We start from the raw sequence: 14425 nt of genomic DNA on the forward strand, positions 1-14425 counted from the left end.
CGGGGCAGGGGGGATAATAACAGAAAATGTGGAAATGGCAGAGGTGCTTAATGATTTCTTTGTTTCAATTTTCACCAGGAAGGTTGATGGTGATTGGATGTCTAATGTAGTGAATGCCAGTGAAAATGAGGTAGGATCAGAAGAGGCTAAAATAGGGAAAGAACATGTTAAAAATTACTTGGACAAATTAGATGTCTTCAAGTCACCATGGCCTGATGAAATGCATCCTAGAATACTCAAGGAGATGACTAAGGAGATATCTGAGCCATTAGCAATTATCTTTGGGAAGTCATGGAAGACAGGAGAGATTCCAGAAGACTGGAAAACGGCAAATATATCACCCATCTATAAAAAGGGAAATAAGGACAACCCAGGGAATTACAGACTAGTCAGTTTAACTTCTGTACCTGGAAAGATAATGGAGCAAATAATTAAACAATCAATTTGCAAACATTTAGAAGATAATAAGGTAATAAGTAACAGTCACCATGGATTTGTCAAAAAAAAAAAAAAATCATGTCAAACCAACCTGATAGCTTTCTTTGACAGGATAACAAGCCTTGTGGATGGGGGGAAGCAGTAGATGTAGTATATCTTGATTTTTAGTAAAGCTTTTGATACTGTCTCGCATGACCGTCTCATAAATAAACTAGGAAAATGCAAGTAGATGGAGCTACTATAAAGTGGGTGCAAAACTGGTTGGAAAACCTTCCAGAGAGTAGTTATCAGTGGTTCACAGTCATGCTGAAAGGGCATATAACAAGTGGGATCCCAGATCTGTTCTGTGTCCGGTTCTGTTCAATATCTTCATCAATGATGTAGATAATGGCATACAGATTACGCTTATAAAGTTAGCGGACGATACCAAGCTGGGAGGTGTTGAAAGTACTTTGCGGGATAGGATTAAAATTCAAAATGATCTGGACAAACTGGAGAAATGGTCTGAAGTAAATAGGGTGAAATTCAATAAGGACAAATGCAAAGTACTCCATTTAGGAAGGAACAATCAATTGCACACATACAAGAAGTACTGCGGAATGGAATCTGGTGGTCATACTGGACCACAAGCTAAATATGAGTCAACAGTGTAACGCTGTTGCAAAAAAGTGAACATTCAGGGATGTATTAGCAGGAGTGTTGTAAGCAAGACATGAGAAGTAATTTTTCCGCTCTACTCCACACTGATTAGGCCTCAACTGGAGTATTTTGTTTAGTTCTGGGCACCACATTTCAGGAAGGATGTGGACAAATTGGCGAGAGTACCGAGAAGAGCAACAAAATTGATTAAAGGTCTAGAAAACATGACCTGTGAGGGAAGATTGAAAAAAATGGTTTTGTTTAGTCTGGAAAAGAGAAGACTGAGAGGGGACATAACAGTTTTCAAGTATGTAAAAGGTTGTTACGAGGAGGGAGAAAAAAATGTTTTTCTCAACCTCTGAGGATAGGACAAGAAGCAATGGGCTTAAATTACAGCAAGGGAGGGTTAGGTTGGACATTAGGAAAAACTTCTTAACTGTCAGGGTGGTTAAGCACTGGAATAAATTGCCTAGGGAGGTTGTTTGGGAATGTGTGTTTAATTTTGATGAGCAATATCAAAAATAAAATGTTTCAACACTTTCAAATCAGATTTTTTTTTTTAAGAACTGTTCACTCTATGACAAATCTGTCTTGACTTTTTTGTCCCAATTTGGAATGAAAAAAAAAGTGAAAATATCAGAATTTATCATGGGACATAAATTCTGGGGGTGGGGGGGGGGGGTTGGTTGTTATTTTTGCCCAGCTTTAGTTACTATCATCATAAATGTCATTTCCCTAAACCTGCAGACTAACATAGTACTTAAAAACCAGAAACTTAAGCATAACCACTGCTGCTTCCAAAAAATTAAAACGTAAGGCCGTGATCCTACGGGGAGCACCATGTGGGCTGACTCCTGTTGTCTTTATTTTGGGATTTGGGTCTAAATTAAACAAGGCAAACAAATGAAAGACTTGTCCCAGAACTATAGTTCTAGAAAAGGAAGGAGAAATTACTGAGGGGGAAAAAAACAAAAATGAGACTTCTTCTTGGAAGAAGTATTATATATACACATTACAAATGATTAAGAAATGACAAATCACCAGAGATAATCTCCATAAAGAGGAAAGAGAAGACAAGAATGACATCTCTTGTAATATTGAGTTCAAGGATGCCAGAATGGATTAAAATAGTCCCAAGAGTGAGATTCGTTACCAGCTTTCAAAGAAACTACTTACGTCCACCATGTACAGGACTAATGTAGATTCATACTAGATTAAACCCTCTCCTTCTCCTTCATTACAATGTCATGATACTTTAAGCATTATCTGAGCAAACAACATCTTGCATAACTTTAAGTAGATTTGCCAGGTGCTAAACTAGCAGGAGGCACATAATGCTTTTAGGGTTGAAAATGAGGCAATTATGTTGTCGGAGTCTGATTGGCTGTCCTTTCACTTTTGGAATATGAGATGAACAATTTAGAAATTGGCTCTGAAGAAATTCTGTATATTGCACCTGTTCACTTTATTAAAACACTGACACCTCCACAGGGGTGAGGGGAGAATATTGGTCACAGAAGCAACGACATCTGGGTATATCTGTTCTTACTATTGATTAAATTGCCTGACAACCACATGGGGAAGTTAATTACTGGGAGGCAAATTAACACCTTTGCAAGACAATAGAGTAAACAATAATTATATTAAGAACACAGGAGGCTTGAAGCTTTTTTTTTTCTTTTCTTCTTGAGCCTGAAGCTCTAGGGCCCATCTTAAAAGAACCACTGCTATACAGCTCTGGGGCAAATGGATTGAACCATATTGACTAATGTCTTTATTTACAATGTTTAACAAGGAACTTCTACTGCCAGTGATTCAGCTCAGACTGTTCACAATGAGTCTTTCAATTAAGATTTAGAATGAGATTCACTTGGCATAGCAATTGGCTTCCAATCCTGATTTAGCAATTGGTTCTGTTTTGGTCAGAGGAGAGGCAGTGGGCACTGAGTGAATGATAACACCTCCTATATACTATGAGATTGCATGGATCTTTCATAGACACATTCTTTCTCCCTTCTGAATCAATGATAACATAACCTATCATGGCACAAAGTTAAATCTGTCTTCTTTATAGATTAAAGGAGTCCTTCACCCTCCAGTTTTAATTTTAAATTTGATTTATTAAGTTTATGTAGCATCTTCTCTCCCAGTTAAAATGGAGTACTTGGAAAACCAGTAATGGATCGTCAAGCTACTGTACAAAAGCACTTCTATTGAGAAAAGTGTTTCTTTGCAAAGGGTATTGTGGGATTCCAAATGCATTGTCTTACTATTTCCAGATCAAATTTGCTCAGTGTACAAGGAGATATATTTAGTTCTAGCTACTAGCCCTGCAAACTCAGCCTGTGATCTGAAAGCCAAGCTGGGCGCTCTCCTTCCTTTGCATCAGCATAATAGAATGTACATAAAAATGTACCCATAGGAACATCTGTGCAACCCCATTGTCTCTAAAGTATGCCCTCAGCAATGCTTCTACAACCCCTGTACTTTTTAATAGATGAGACAAGAGCAAATGAGGACATACTGTACAATGGCACAGCTTAAACTTGTCAGTTACCTTCAGACATCATCCTAAATAGTCTTTCCCACTGCTAAGGGAAACACAGGAAATACTGAAAATATCAAGATAATTTTAAACTAGTTGTTAGCTAAAGGTAATCTGGAAATATGTTAAGCATTACTGCTACAAATTAAAGAGAATGAGGCTGCATGTGAGCTACTGAGGGCACAATTTGGAATGTAGGGTCTCTTATCACCTGTGATGGTATGGGAGAAAGAACAAACCTAAGCTGGTGTCCACACTGCAGGTAGACTCTGAACGGTTGGCAGCTGGGGGGAAAACAAAAGAAAATATAAAGTGAGCTAATTTGATTTGGAGCTATTGAGGCAATACAAATGGAATCCCCTGGTACCCATTTTTACAAAGATAATTTTCAGAGTAAACTACACCCAAGGAAACAGCAAATATCAATGGCTTATTGGGGGTGAGGGTAGTCTTCAAGTAAAAGAAAAACAAAATTGTACTGGATTTTTCTACTAAATAGAAGAGTGGTTACAGCTAAACATTATGGACCAAATTTAACCTTGCTGAAACTTCTCTAGAGTCATCCATCAACAAACATCTCACATAGTAATCACACTTAAAAGTGCTTGCTTAATGAAGAGGATGGGAGAACAACAGGTGATGTTAATCACATTGAAAATGCACTACTGGAAGAAGCTGAGATACTACAGAGATGAGAGTGGGATAAGAACCTCTATAGAAAAAGCAGGAATTTGCCTATTGAAAGTGAGCTTTAGCACAAATCTCACTCCACTAAACATAAGCTTCCTCCATGTTGTTATTTTACCATTTCCCCCAGAACCTCCTTTGTTGTGATAAGACTCAACAACAAAACACCGTTCTCTCAAATTGAAAGAGTGAGTCACCTGTTTTCCTGGTGGTCACCAATAAGGCTGATCCTATATTTGCTTTTTATAAATTAAAGCACTCACTTATTATTACTCTGATTTTAGCAACTACTTTATCATTGTAACTGGCTTAATGACAAATCTCTACAAGACTGTAGAAATACGTTCTTTAAAATATTATAGTATGATTTTGTGAACCATGTTGTTTGGAAGTATACATTAAGGTTCATTTTCAGGCTTCTGTAATTGACAAGAGGATTTAAGGAGCAGATTTTCAAAGTCACAAATGTCAATTAGGTGTCTAAACTTCATTGACTTTCAGTGAGTGCTCAGCACCTAACTACCACTAGAGCTTTAGAGAATCAACCCCTGAAAGCTTTTATGTTTGTGTTAGGTGAAACAGCACATCCAAGATGGTGTCTGAAAATAGTGTGGAATTTTGTTGTTCCCAAAATACAGTAGACAAGTTCACCATACTATTAATAGATAATTCCCTAAATCGTCCTCTGAAAAATAGGACCAGACACATCAGAGCTATTCTCTTCTGTTGATTTATGTGGATTGTTCATGAAGTGAGATTGTTCAAGATGCAAACACTGTCCACAAAAATGAAAGATACATGAACTTTAACTTTACTGACGTTTATTTCAATAATAAGTAGATTGGCCCTTCTAGTAGAGTCTCTTAATGAATTTTCTTTTGTCCTTTAAATCCCATTCTTTTAGACAAGATGATTTCAGGAAGAGAGTGTTAATAATTCAATCTACACGAAGATTTGAAAAAAAATAATACAATGTCAGGGTAGATCGTTGGTTGGTGTAAATCAGGATAGCTTCATTGAATTCAGGGGAGTTATACTGATTTACATCAACCAAGGATCTAGCCCTCCATTTCAGATAAATCTTTCAGTGTTTTCATTTCTTCTGATGATTATGTATCACTATTTACAAAACGCATCACTGTTCAGCAACAGGAAATCCAGCAGTTATTAAGGAATTATGCACTCTTTCAGATATTCTTTATGCAGCCTAAATCCACTGACTCAAGGGACTTAAAGAAATAACATAAAAAGCAATGCAGCTGTAATAATACATTTCAATCACAATATGATGGAGGCTGGGCTCATAATGAACAACATTTTCAGCAAAGATTTATTCAAATTTTAAAATCAGTTGATTTAAGCAATTTTCATGCCACTTTTGTTTTGCTTTCTGCAGATGCTGAGTTTTCCTTTCACAAACATCTGTGCCAAGCACATTTTCAAGTGTAATGTAAGAATATTTGTGGAGAGCAAGGCCACAGTCTGGCCTCTAAATTTGTGCATAACCACAAATTTGTGATGAGAAAAATACATGCTTTAATGGGCTAATACCTGTAAGATACTGTGGCCCTGATCCATTTAGGCAAATGCTTAACATGTAGCACACACATCAACTCAATTAATTCAGTGGGACTACTTACCACATGCTCATTTAAGCATGTTTCAGGACTGGCTTGGCCTGATCACTTGAGCCCAAGCTGAGTAGTAAGATATCTATCCAAAGTCTATACACATGTCTACAGTATCTTGAGAGTTATAACATGTTTGCATGGGAAACATTTTGCAGTGGCCTTTTTCAAAGTGACTTTGAAAATATGACTTGTGTTATCTTTTATAAACAGTAAAATGTAACTTTTCTATATTTCTAATGAACACATAGAAACAGAAAAGGATAGCATTCAAAAATGTGTTCTTAACATTTGATCTCTTAACTAAGTCTCTATAATTCTTTGTACGCTTCTTCCCCTTTCTTTTCCCGCCACTTCCTTTTCAAAACAAACACACCAAATGACATTTATTTCTTATGGGGTGATTTCAACACCAACAGCCTCCCGTTCAAGGAAAGAAAAAAATAAATATGGAGTAAGCATTCTGTGTATGTGCACAGGATGAAAATCAAATATCAGGATGGAAAAAGATTTTTACTTTCAGGTTTTCAGAAGTTATTTATAACTTAAAACATGATTATGAAAATGGCATATATTTGATATGTCACAATTTTCATAAATAGTCCTAATAATCCTGTCATCCACATCTTCATATTTGTTTTTTAACAGTCCTCCTTTTTATTATTATTATTTTAAAACATGCAGTGCAGTGTCAACAATTAATTTACAATAGTCAATGTAATTTTCTTTTAAGAAGCTAGGACTGGAAGGGAGCTCATGAGTCATTTCATCTAATTCCTTGCTATCATAGCAACCACACTTAAATGCCACTGAGCAGCCCACATGCATCAGCATTCATGTCATGCTCCCTGTCAGTACCGGTCCTGGGCCAGGGAAGCTAACGATCCAATCAGCGGACCAGATTCAGTAATGAATCCTGGTCATGTGCCACCTGACGCACGTTGCACATACGCTAAGAAGAAGTATCAATATGTTTCTTTTATTTCTGTGAATTTTGTGGAAAATTGTTACTATCTTTTGGTAACACTTTTTTTCATGTAAGTTCTCAGTGGTTTGAAGCAATTTATATGGGATGTTGCTAGGTATTGTACAGTTCTGTGGTACTATAGAAAATTTTCTGCTTGGGCACCACTCAAATCTATCTTAAGTTATTGTTATTAATAAAAGACATCTTGATAAGGATATTTATTCCACTAAGTACTATACAAATATAGAAAGATAGCTCCTGTCCCCCTGATCATGAGTTTAGGCTTTCAAAGGGCTCAGCATCTAATATTGGGACTAAATGTTCAAAAAAAAGGTCTGCTCCCATTTAGGCAGGTCAGTGAAGTGGCTGGCTTTTCAAAGACACTCAGCAGACCTCTAGGGCAGGATTAAAGCAAAGGCAGTACAGGATCCCGCCCTTCTCTCCCGTGCTCAGGTCTTTTCGTCTCACCTCTCCAGACAACGTGCAGGTAGCTGTCAACTTACTGGTACTTACCTGCTATAAATGAAATCATCCATTATGGTCTGAGGTGGGGAGGAAATCCAATAGGTACAAATACCAGCCAAAACTGGGCAATGAACATGGAAGGAAAGAGTGGAGAATCCTAAAGAAACATCATAATTCCTTCCCTCTAAGATGGCAAAAGACCATCATGTAATCAAATTACTACTGGGATTCTGTAAGTGTTTGTTTGCGGACAATGGTGGTGCACTATGCAATCTGACCTCATGATGAAATCACACATTTGTCAGAAATCTGGGCAAAAAGTATTGATGCTAATTGTCATATTAACTCTTACGCTGCAATGTCTGCCCATTGAATGGGATGATGTGGAAGAGGGTGCAGCAGTGAGCAGATGGCTCAGGGAATGTGGGCCAGGGAATAATGCAGAGGATATGGCCATTTACCATTCTCCTGGTATCTGGAGAAGAGAAGAGTGAGGGGGGATTTGATAGTAGCCTTCAACTACCTGAAGGGGGTTTCCAAAGAGGATGGAGCTAGGCTCTTCTCAGTGGCGGCAGATGACAGAACAAGGAGTAATGGTCTCAAGTTGCAGTGGGGGAGGTCTAGGTTGGAGATTAGGAAACACTATTTCACTAGAAGGGTGGTGAAGCACTGGAATGGATTACCTAAGGAGGTGGTGGAATCTCCATCCTTAGAGGTTTTTATGGTCCAGCTTGAGAAAGCCCTGGCTGGGATGATTTAGTTGGTGTTTGCCCTGCTTTGAGCAGGGGATTGGACTAGATGACCTCCTGAGGTTTCTTCCAACCCTAATATTCTAGGATTCCATGATGTGCAGGGGTCTCCATGGATTTTAGGGCATTCAGTGGGTCATGACCTGACCCTTGTATGCCCTCACAAAGACTTCCTCTGGAAGGGGTTTTTTCTACAGATCTAGTAGCTGATATAGCAGAATACTTACAATCCTTCTTCTTTACATGTGATATTTTTTATTCTTGCTTAAGAGAATCCAAAAAGCCTTTTAAAATAGTAATGTACTGTTAACAATGTCGTCTTCACAAATAGTATTCCATCATGCTGGTTTGACAGTCACACAGTAAAATGAGTATGCTTATTATAATCCCAGTCCATCAAAGCTCTGGGGACTGACTCAGCACCACTTGGCATCTTTCCGTGGATATTGGATGGAGTCCTTGAGCACATGGGTGTCAATGGGATAGGTTCTGTGCTGAAAATTATGTGTTTGCTTAAGTGCTTTCCTGAACGTTGTTATAAGTACAGGTGATACTGGAAAAGTTACACAATTTTTAAACCCATTTGTAACTGGCATAATTTCAGAGGCATTATATATGTCAAAATAGGCACAATTTATTGTACATAAAAATGGGGTAAATGAAACATGGATTCGTTTTGACCAAAAGCACTCTCTTCATGCCACTATTAAAATACAGCTTCTTAGAATATTCTTCTCATGGAGGATCGTGCTTAAACATGAATTCAGCCAAGGTCCTTGAGACACTAATGAAATGTACTAAGAATTTAGGATGAAAAGTTTCAGTATGAATTTTTGATAAGAAAACAGCTGCTCATCTTGCAAGGGTGGTAGTGAAGTCTGAAGGCCAGAAGATATGGCTGTGTGTATAAGATATGATAAGGAATAAGCAGATGGCTTAGAGTAAACAATTCAAAATAGCTGTCAGTTCTTTGGGTGAAAACACAGTATGTTTTCTAATATTAGGAGGTTACATGAAACTCAAAGAACTAACTGTGTTTTGAGTTTCTGGAGGGAAACTACAATGATAAAGCCAGCCAAGGACATTGTGAGAAAAGTAATATGCTACTGGAAATGTTCATTGCCCAAAGTGGGATTTGAGTTCTTGTAAGATGTCAGAAAAGAGTGTGTTAAATTAAATCTACACATAACAATGACTGGGACATTTCAGATTTGAATTTTGTTAGCCTACCAAATCTTTATTAATCATCACTGTCCTAGGGAGAAATTGCTGCTAGCTATGAATTGTTCCTGGAAAAATCATCCATAGCTCAGAGGTGCCTATCTGGCAGAAGACACCTGATTTTTTCCAATAATGTGTATGCTAATTGCTCACCTAATTTGGTGTGCATTTAACATGATTGCATGCATCAATCTGTTTTCTGTGTCTGCAAGAGGTTTGTTAGATATACACAATAAATGGCTATATGCATGTGCCACTGCAGTATGTATCTACAAATTTGACTTTCAACTGTACTTAAATTCTGACATATACATTTTGGTAAATTAGGCCTTACAATTCTATCTAGGAGAAAATTTTATAAGCTCTCTACTTTTCTTAGGGAGCAGTGGAGCTAAGAGAACCATTTTGAGTTTTTTTTTTTAATTCATTAGTACTAGAGAGCCATAGGAGATTTTCAAAGGCACAGATGGTAGTTAGGCACTGAACTGGTATTTTATGCCTTTGAAAATCTACAAATATACCCTTTAATTGTTTTATCTGAAACAGACAAAGGAGAGAGAACACTGACAGCAGACAAGTAGTCTTAAAGAGAATGTTTGCAGTCTTATTCTTTAGGACAAATTCCGGCCATGGATACATGTGTGTGACCCCTGTTGAACTCAACAGCAATTACAGATCTGCTATCTGTGGCAGAGTTTCTCTGTTTGATGGCACATTTGTTATATATTTAAACTAAAAAGGAGTGGAAAGCAGGAGAGTTAGAAAACTCGTAAACTCACATATGCATGTTTACCTGGATTTGAGTTACATAAATAACACTGGATGAAATCCGTTTTGTGTACAGAAAACCAGCACAGGGGTAGTGCATTGGGCTGTGACTGAAAGGAGCCTACTTTCTAGTCTTTAATTCAATAATGATATGCTGTATGACCTTGGACAAGTCATTTCCCTTTCCATCATCACTGTCTTGTCCTTTTAGACTCTAGGCTCATTAGGAGAAGAAAACAAAAGGCCTCTGCACCCCCTTATGCCCTCAAATCCATTAAAATGGGATGTTGGCCTGAGAAAGGACTACAGGAATTTCCCTTATTTGCTGCAGGGAAATTAAATGTGAACTGTTTAAAATGGCCTCTTCATTTTTGACAGTTTTTCCTGAAATATGCTATTAACATGTATTAAATAATATCTCCTATGTTTCAGAATATCCAAAGCATTCATAATGTCTCATAATTATCAGTTTCAATAGAAAGTTGACATTACGTGAAATTTCTGTTGGAAGGGCTTTTCAAAAAGTAATATGATTTATACAGTTTTTGTCATTCCCCACTATCTTCTGTCAAACATTGTCACTCCCTCTCCTTCCCCCTCCTCCCCCCCACACCCACATACCCAATTCAGAACAGTACCAAATGCCGGACAACATTTTTCACCTATGTTGTCCTTGCTTTCAGTGTATGTCTTTATACAAAATATTCTAAAAATGGAAGGCAGAGATTTTCAAAGCTTGCCTAAGGGATTTAGACACTCATATCCACTATATTGTCCACATTTATTGAAATAAATTCAAGAGATAAGGGTGTGTGAGGGGTCAAGGGAAATGGTTTAATGGAATTCCTATTAATAATTTATCTACTTTCATATTGTTTAAGGAATAAATCTAGTAATAATTACCAACATGCTGTGTTCATGTTAAACTGACATGCAGATCAATACCATATTTTTAAATATAGTTGAATTGCCAATATTTTATAAATGTAGGGCTCCAGTATTAGCAATTTTTTCCCTTGACATTATGCTCACTGCACACTGAGAACACACCGTGAGTGGGTTTTACTTTTTTCTTGTCCTATTGATATGTTTAATAATCTCTTTCCGAGATACTGAAAACTATAAGGCTAGACATCACAGATTTGTGGCTAAGTCTAAATTTGATGGGGATGGAGTAGCCCGCTTTCCAGATATTGATTAAAAAGGGGTATATTTGCAGACATTGCTTTGACTATACATAAGTGGTGAAAAGTCCAGGTGAATACTAAAGCTGTAGACTCTTTTAATAATCTCTGGCCAGATTCCCTCAAAGACGGGTGGTGATATAAGGGTTATAGAGGTGTTGAGTTGTTCAAAATGACATCCCTCTCCCCTCACTCGATATTTACTGGATGTAGCGTCAGTGAATTGCTCTTCATCTACTTTCAGACTTCAGCCAAGCTCTCCCTTAGCTGAGAGATGGCACTGATTGCATCTGATGGGAGGGAAGGTGCTATTGAGCTCTGGATATTTTTGAATTGTGTATTGCTCAGTCCATAGAAAAACAGGTTTTATACTCAGTTATCAAGGCTCCAATGGGGCACAAAGATTTTTCCAAGCATCCATGTTGTTTAGGGAAATGATCTTGTCCTTCATGGTGGACTGCCCAAGGCTGTTACTGCTGCAGTGAAACTTAACTGTGTGTGACTCAGGGATCTCATTTAAACAAGCTGTCTTCATCTCTCTAGTAACACTAATAAACTCCATGGAGTAGAGCTGAAGCTAAGTTTTAGCTGTCTTTCTATCCAGTATTTCCTCAGGTCTGGTGTAAGGGGCTGCCCCCCCACACCCTCAGAATACCACATGTATTTTAAGATGGATACTGCCCATTGATGTTCAGTAATTCTCACTGGCATTATTTATTAAAATAGACACCTGATAAATAATTAACCAAAACATTCCTGTTGGTTAACATCCAGGGGAAAGTATCTATTCATAACCACATTGATGAATCTCCGCCTTATTAAACAAAGTCACTATTCTTCTCAACAAAGGGAGAAGAGGTGTTTAGATAGTAAGCTCTTTTGGGGGCAAGAACAGTCTTTGTACAGAAGCTAGCACAATGGAGTCCCAGTCCATGAGTGGGGCTTCTAGGTGCTATTGCAATATAAATAATACTGCTTGAGTAAGATGCAGTAACAGAAGAAAATCTGCAATACCATAGTGGCCATTATTTTTACTGGGAAACTTATCATTGACCTAAATATTCAGCAGCAAAGTCAACATGGTATCATAAGAGATATGATATGTAGCAGCTTAACACATTTACAGTCTGAGACAAACAAAAAGGGATGTTACTTACTTGTAACTGAGGTTCTTTGAGATGGACTCTGCATATTCCCACACTTGGAATATGTACTGAATGGTCCAGCCTTCTACTGTTAGTGACTGTTAAAGCACTTGTGAGGCCCCCTCTCACCACTCCCCTTATCACTCCAGCACATTCTCAGGATGGGGCTATAAAAGGGAGCACTGTAGCAGTTGTCATCTCAGTTCTTCCCACCATTAATGCACCTAAGTGCTTTCCACCATTAATGACACTAGTGCTGCTTAGAGGGGAAGAAGGGTTGGAACGGTGGATATGCAGAGTCCATCTCAAAGAACAAGTAAATAACCTTCATTTCTTCTTCGAGTGTCCTCTGCATATTCCCACACTTGGGAAGGTTTAGTCAATGGTAATCAGAGTAGGATGGGGGGATAAAGAGCCTTAATTTAAATAAGGATTGAAGAACTGATCTGCCAAAAATGGGCACCTGATCCGGTTTAGATATCTATCACATAATGCTTACTAAAAGTATGCATAGATCTCTACACCAATCTTTACCAATTTCAGCTAGTGGGACATGTTTTAAATATCCCGGATCCAACAAGGAGACAATTAGAGATACCACTGATGTGGGAATCTACAAAAGAGGTGATACAGCTCTCCTACGAGAGAAAGTAGGTATTCAAGGCAGGTGGAGGGGAAGCATAAGCAACAACCCAGGTGGTGAAGTATCTACCTTTTGTTTCTTGTGAGCAGGGAGAGACACTGCAGGCTTCATTATCCATGCGTCTCTTCCCTTGTCTCTGCAAAGATCCAACAGAATCTGAGGAGTGGAGTTTTGAGTGAAATTGTGCAGTTATAACAACAGACAGTATTGGTGCCGGGGAAGTATTCAGATCCAAAAACTGACATAAAAGGATGGTCAGATGACCCCATATCTTTATGACTCCAATCCCTTCTTCAGCTCTGCATGTTCATGGTCCAAGAGACTGAGTCCCCAGTATGGGGAGTGGGCCCAGGTACTGACAAGTGTTTTGTTTTGACTTTTTTTTTCCTTCTTCAGATCTTTGGATCTGGAGTTTCAGTCACAGATGGACTTGTATCCTGGTAGGAATCAGATCTGTGAGTTTAATCAGAGAGTGCCCAGTCTTTAGAGCTAGATCCTGATAGTTTAGAATAGAAGGCTTCCTAGAACTGTAGGGTACTGGAGCTGATTCAAGCCTCTTATCCATTTTTCTGGAGCCTTAGAAATCTCTGACCTGGAAGATTTAACTGATGAGGCTTCCTGTAGTAGGAGGGACTGAAGGCTATTTTGCCTCTTGTTTCTAGCTTGTGCTGTGAACCCATACTTCTTGGTTTTTGGATCCGCTATCAACAGTAACTATAACTATCTAACTACAAACACTTAATACTAAACTAACATGCTAGAGCATTGAGGGGAGGGCAAAATGGGATGCACAAGAACTCTAACAGACACTACTAGTAGAAGGCTTCACCATTCATTGGCACAAGTCAGCACATGTCCCAAGGGTGGACACTCAAAGCAGTGCAGTCATCTATAGATAAAATGCAGCTCAAACGAGAATATTTTCAGACAGAAACGAATCAAGGCACTTGTTGTTACCAGGTGGCTTCATCTGTCATTCTTGAATCTCTAACCAATATCACCTCCCATTCAAACAGGACAATATATGGGTAGGCAAAACTACAGCTTGTCAGTACCTACAATGTAATTGTACTGATGTATAATGTTCTAAGTGAAGGTGTGATTTCAGAAATGTACAAAGATGCCAAAATGGAGGAATTTCAAAGAAGGATGCTTTATAAAAATCAACAAATAAATATATGAATATTTTAAATAATGGTTGATTCATGGCATCCTCTCAGATCTCCATGGTCCACATCCTCATTTCAGGAGCAGGACCAGTGCTAGGGCCTTGAGCTGACATTTTCAAAGGAGCCGAAGAGAATTAGGCATCCAAATCCCATTGAAAGTCAGTGGGAGTTGGATGA

General features: G+C 38.2%; 1 protein-coding gene across 5 annotated transcripts in view; it reads right to left on the minus strand.

Moving 5' to 3' along the window:
- Nucleotides 1–14425, minus strand: part of BRINP3 (BMP/retinoic acid inducible neural specific 3) — a 326305-nt gene that overhangs the window by 79194 nt on the left and 232686 nt on the right. For 3 of the 5 annotated variants that reach the window (XM_054036461.1, XM_054036463.1, XM_054036462.1), the window contains exon 7: nucleotides 13149–13235. The exons of 1 other annotated variant lie outside the window; for it this stretch is intronic. In XM_054036461.1, the coding sequence (XP_053892436.1) occupies nucleotides 13149–13235 (87 nt within the window). Of the gene's footprint in view, nucleotides 1–3861; nucleotides 3907–13148; nucleotides 13236–14425 lie in introns of all 5 variants that reach the window. One more of the 5 variants, XM_054036464.1, reaches the window with a different exon arrangement.

This window comes from Malaclemys terrapin, chromosome 8 (genome assembly GCF_027887155.1).
Source record: "Malaclemys terrapin pileata isolate rMalTer1 chromosome 8, rMalTer1.hap1, whole genome shotgun sequence".
Lineage (NCBI taxonomy): Eukaryota > Metazoa > Chordata > Testudines > Emydidae > Malaclemys > Malaclemys terrapin.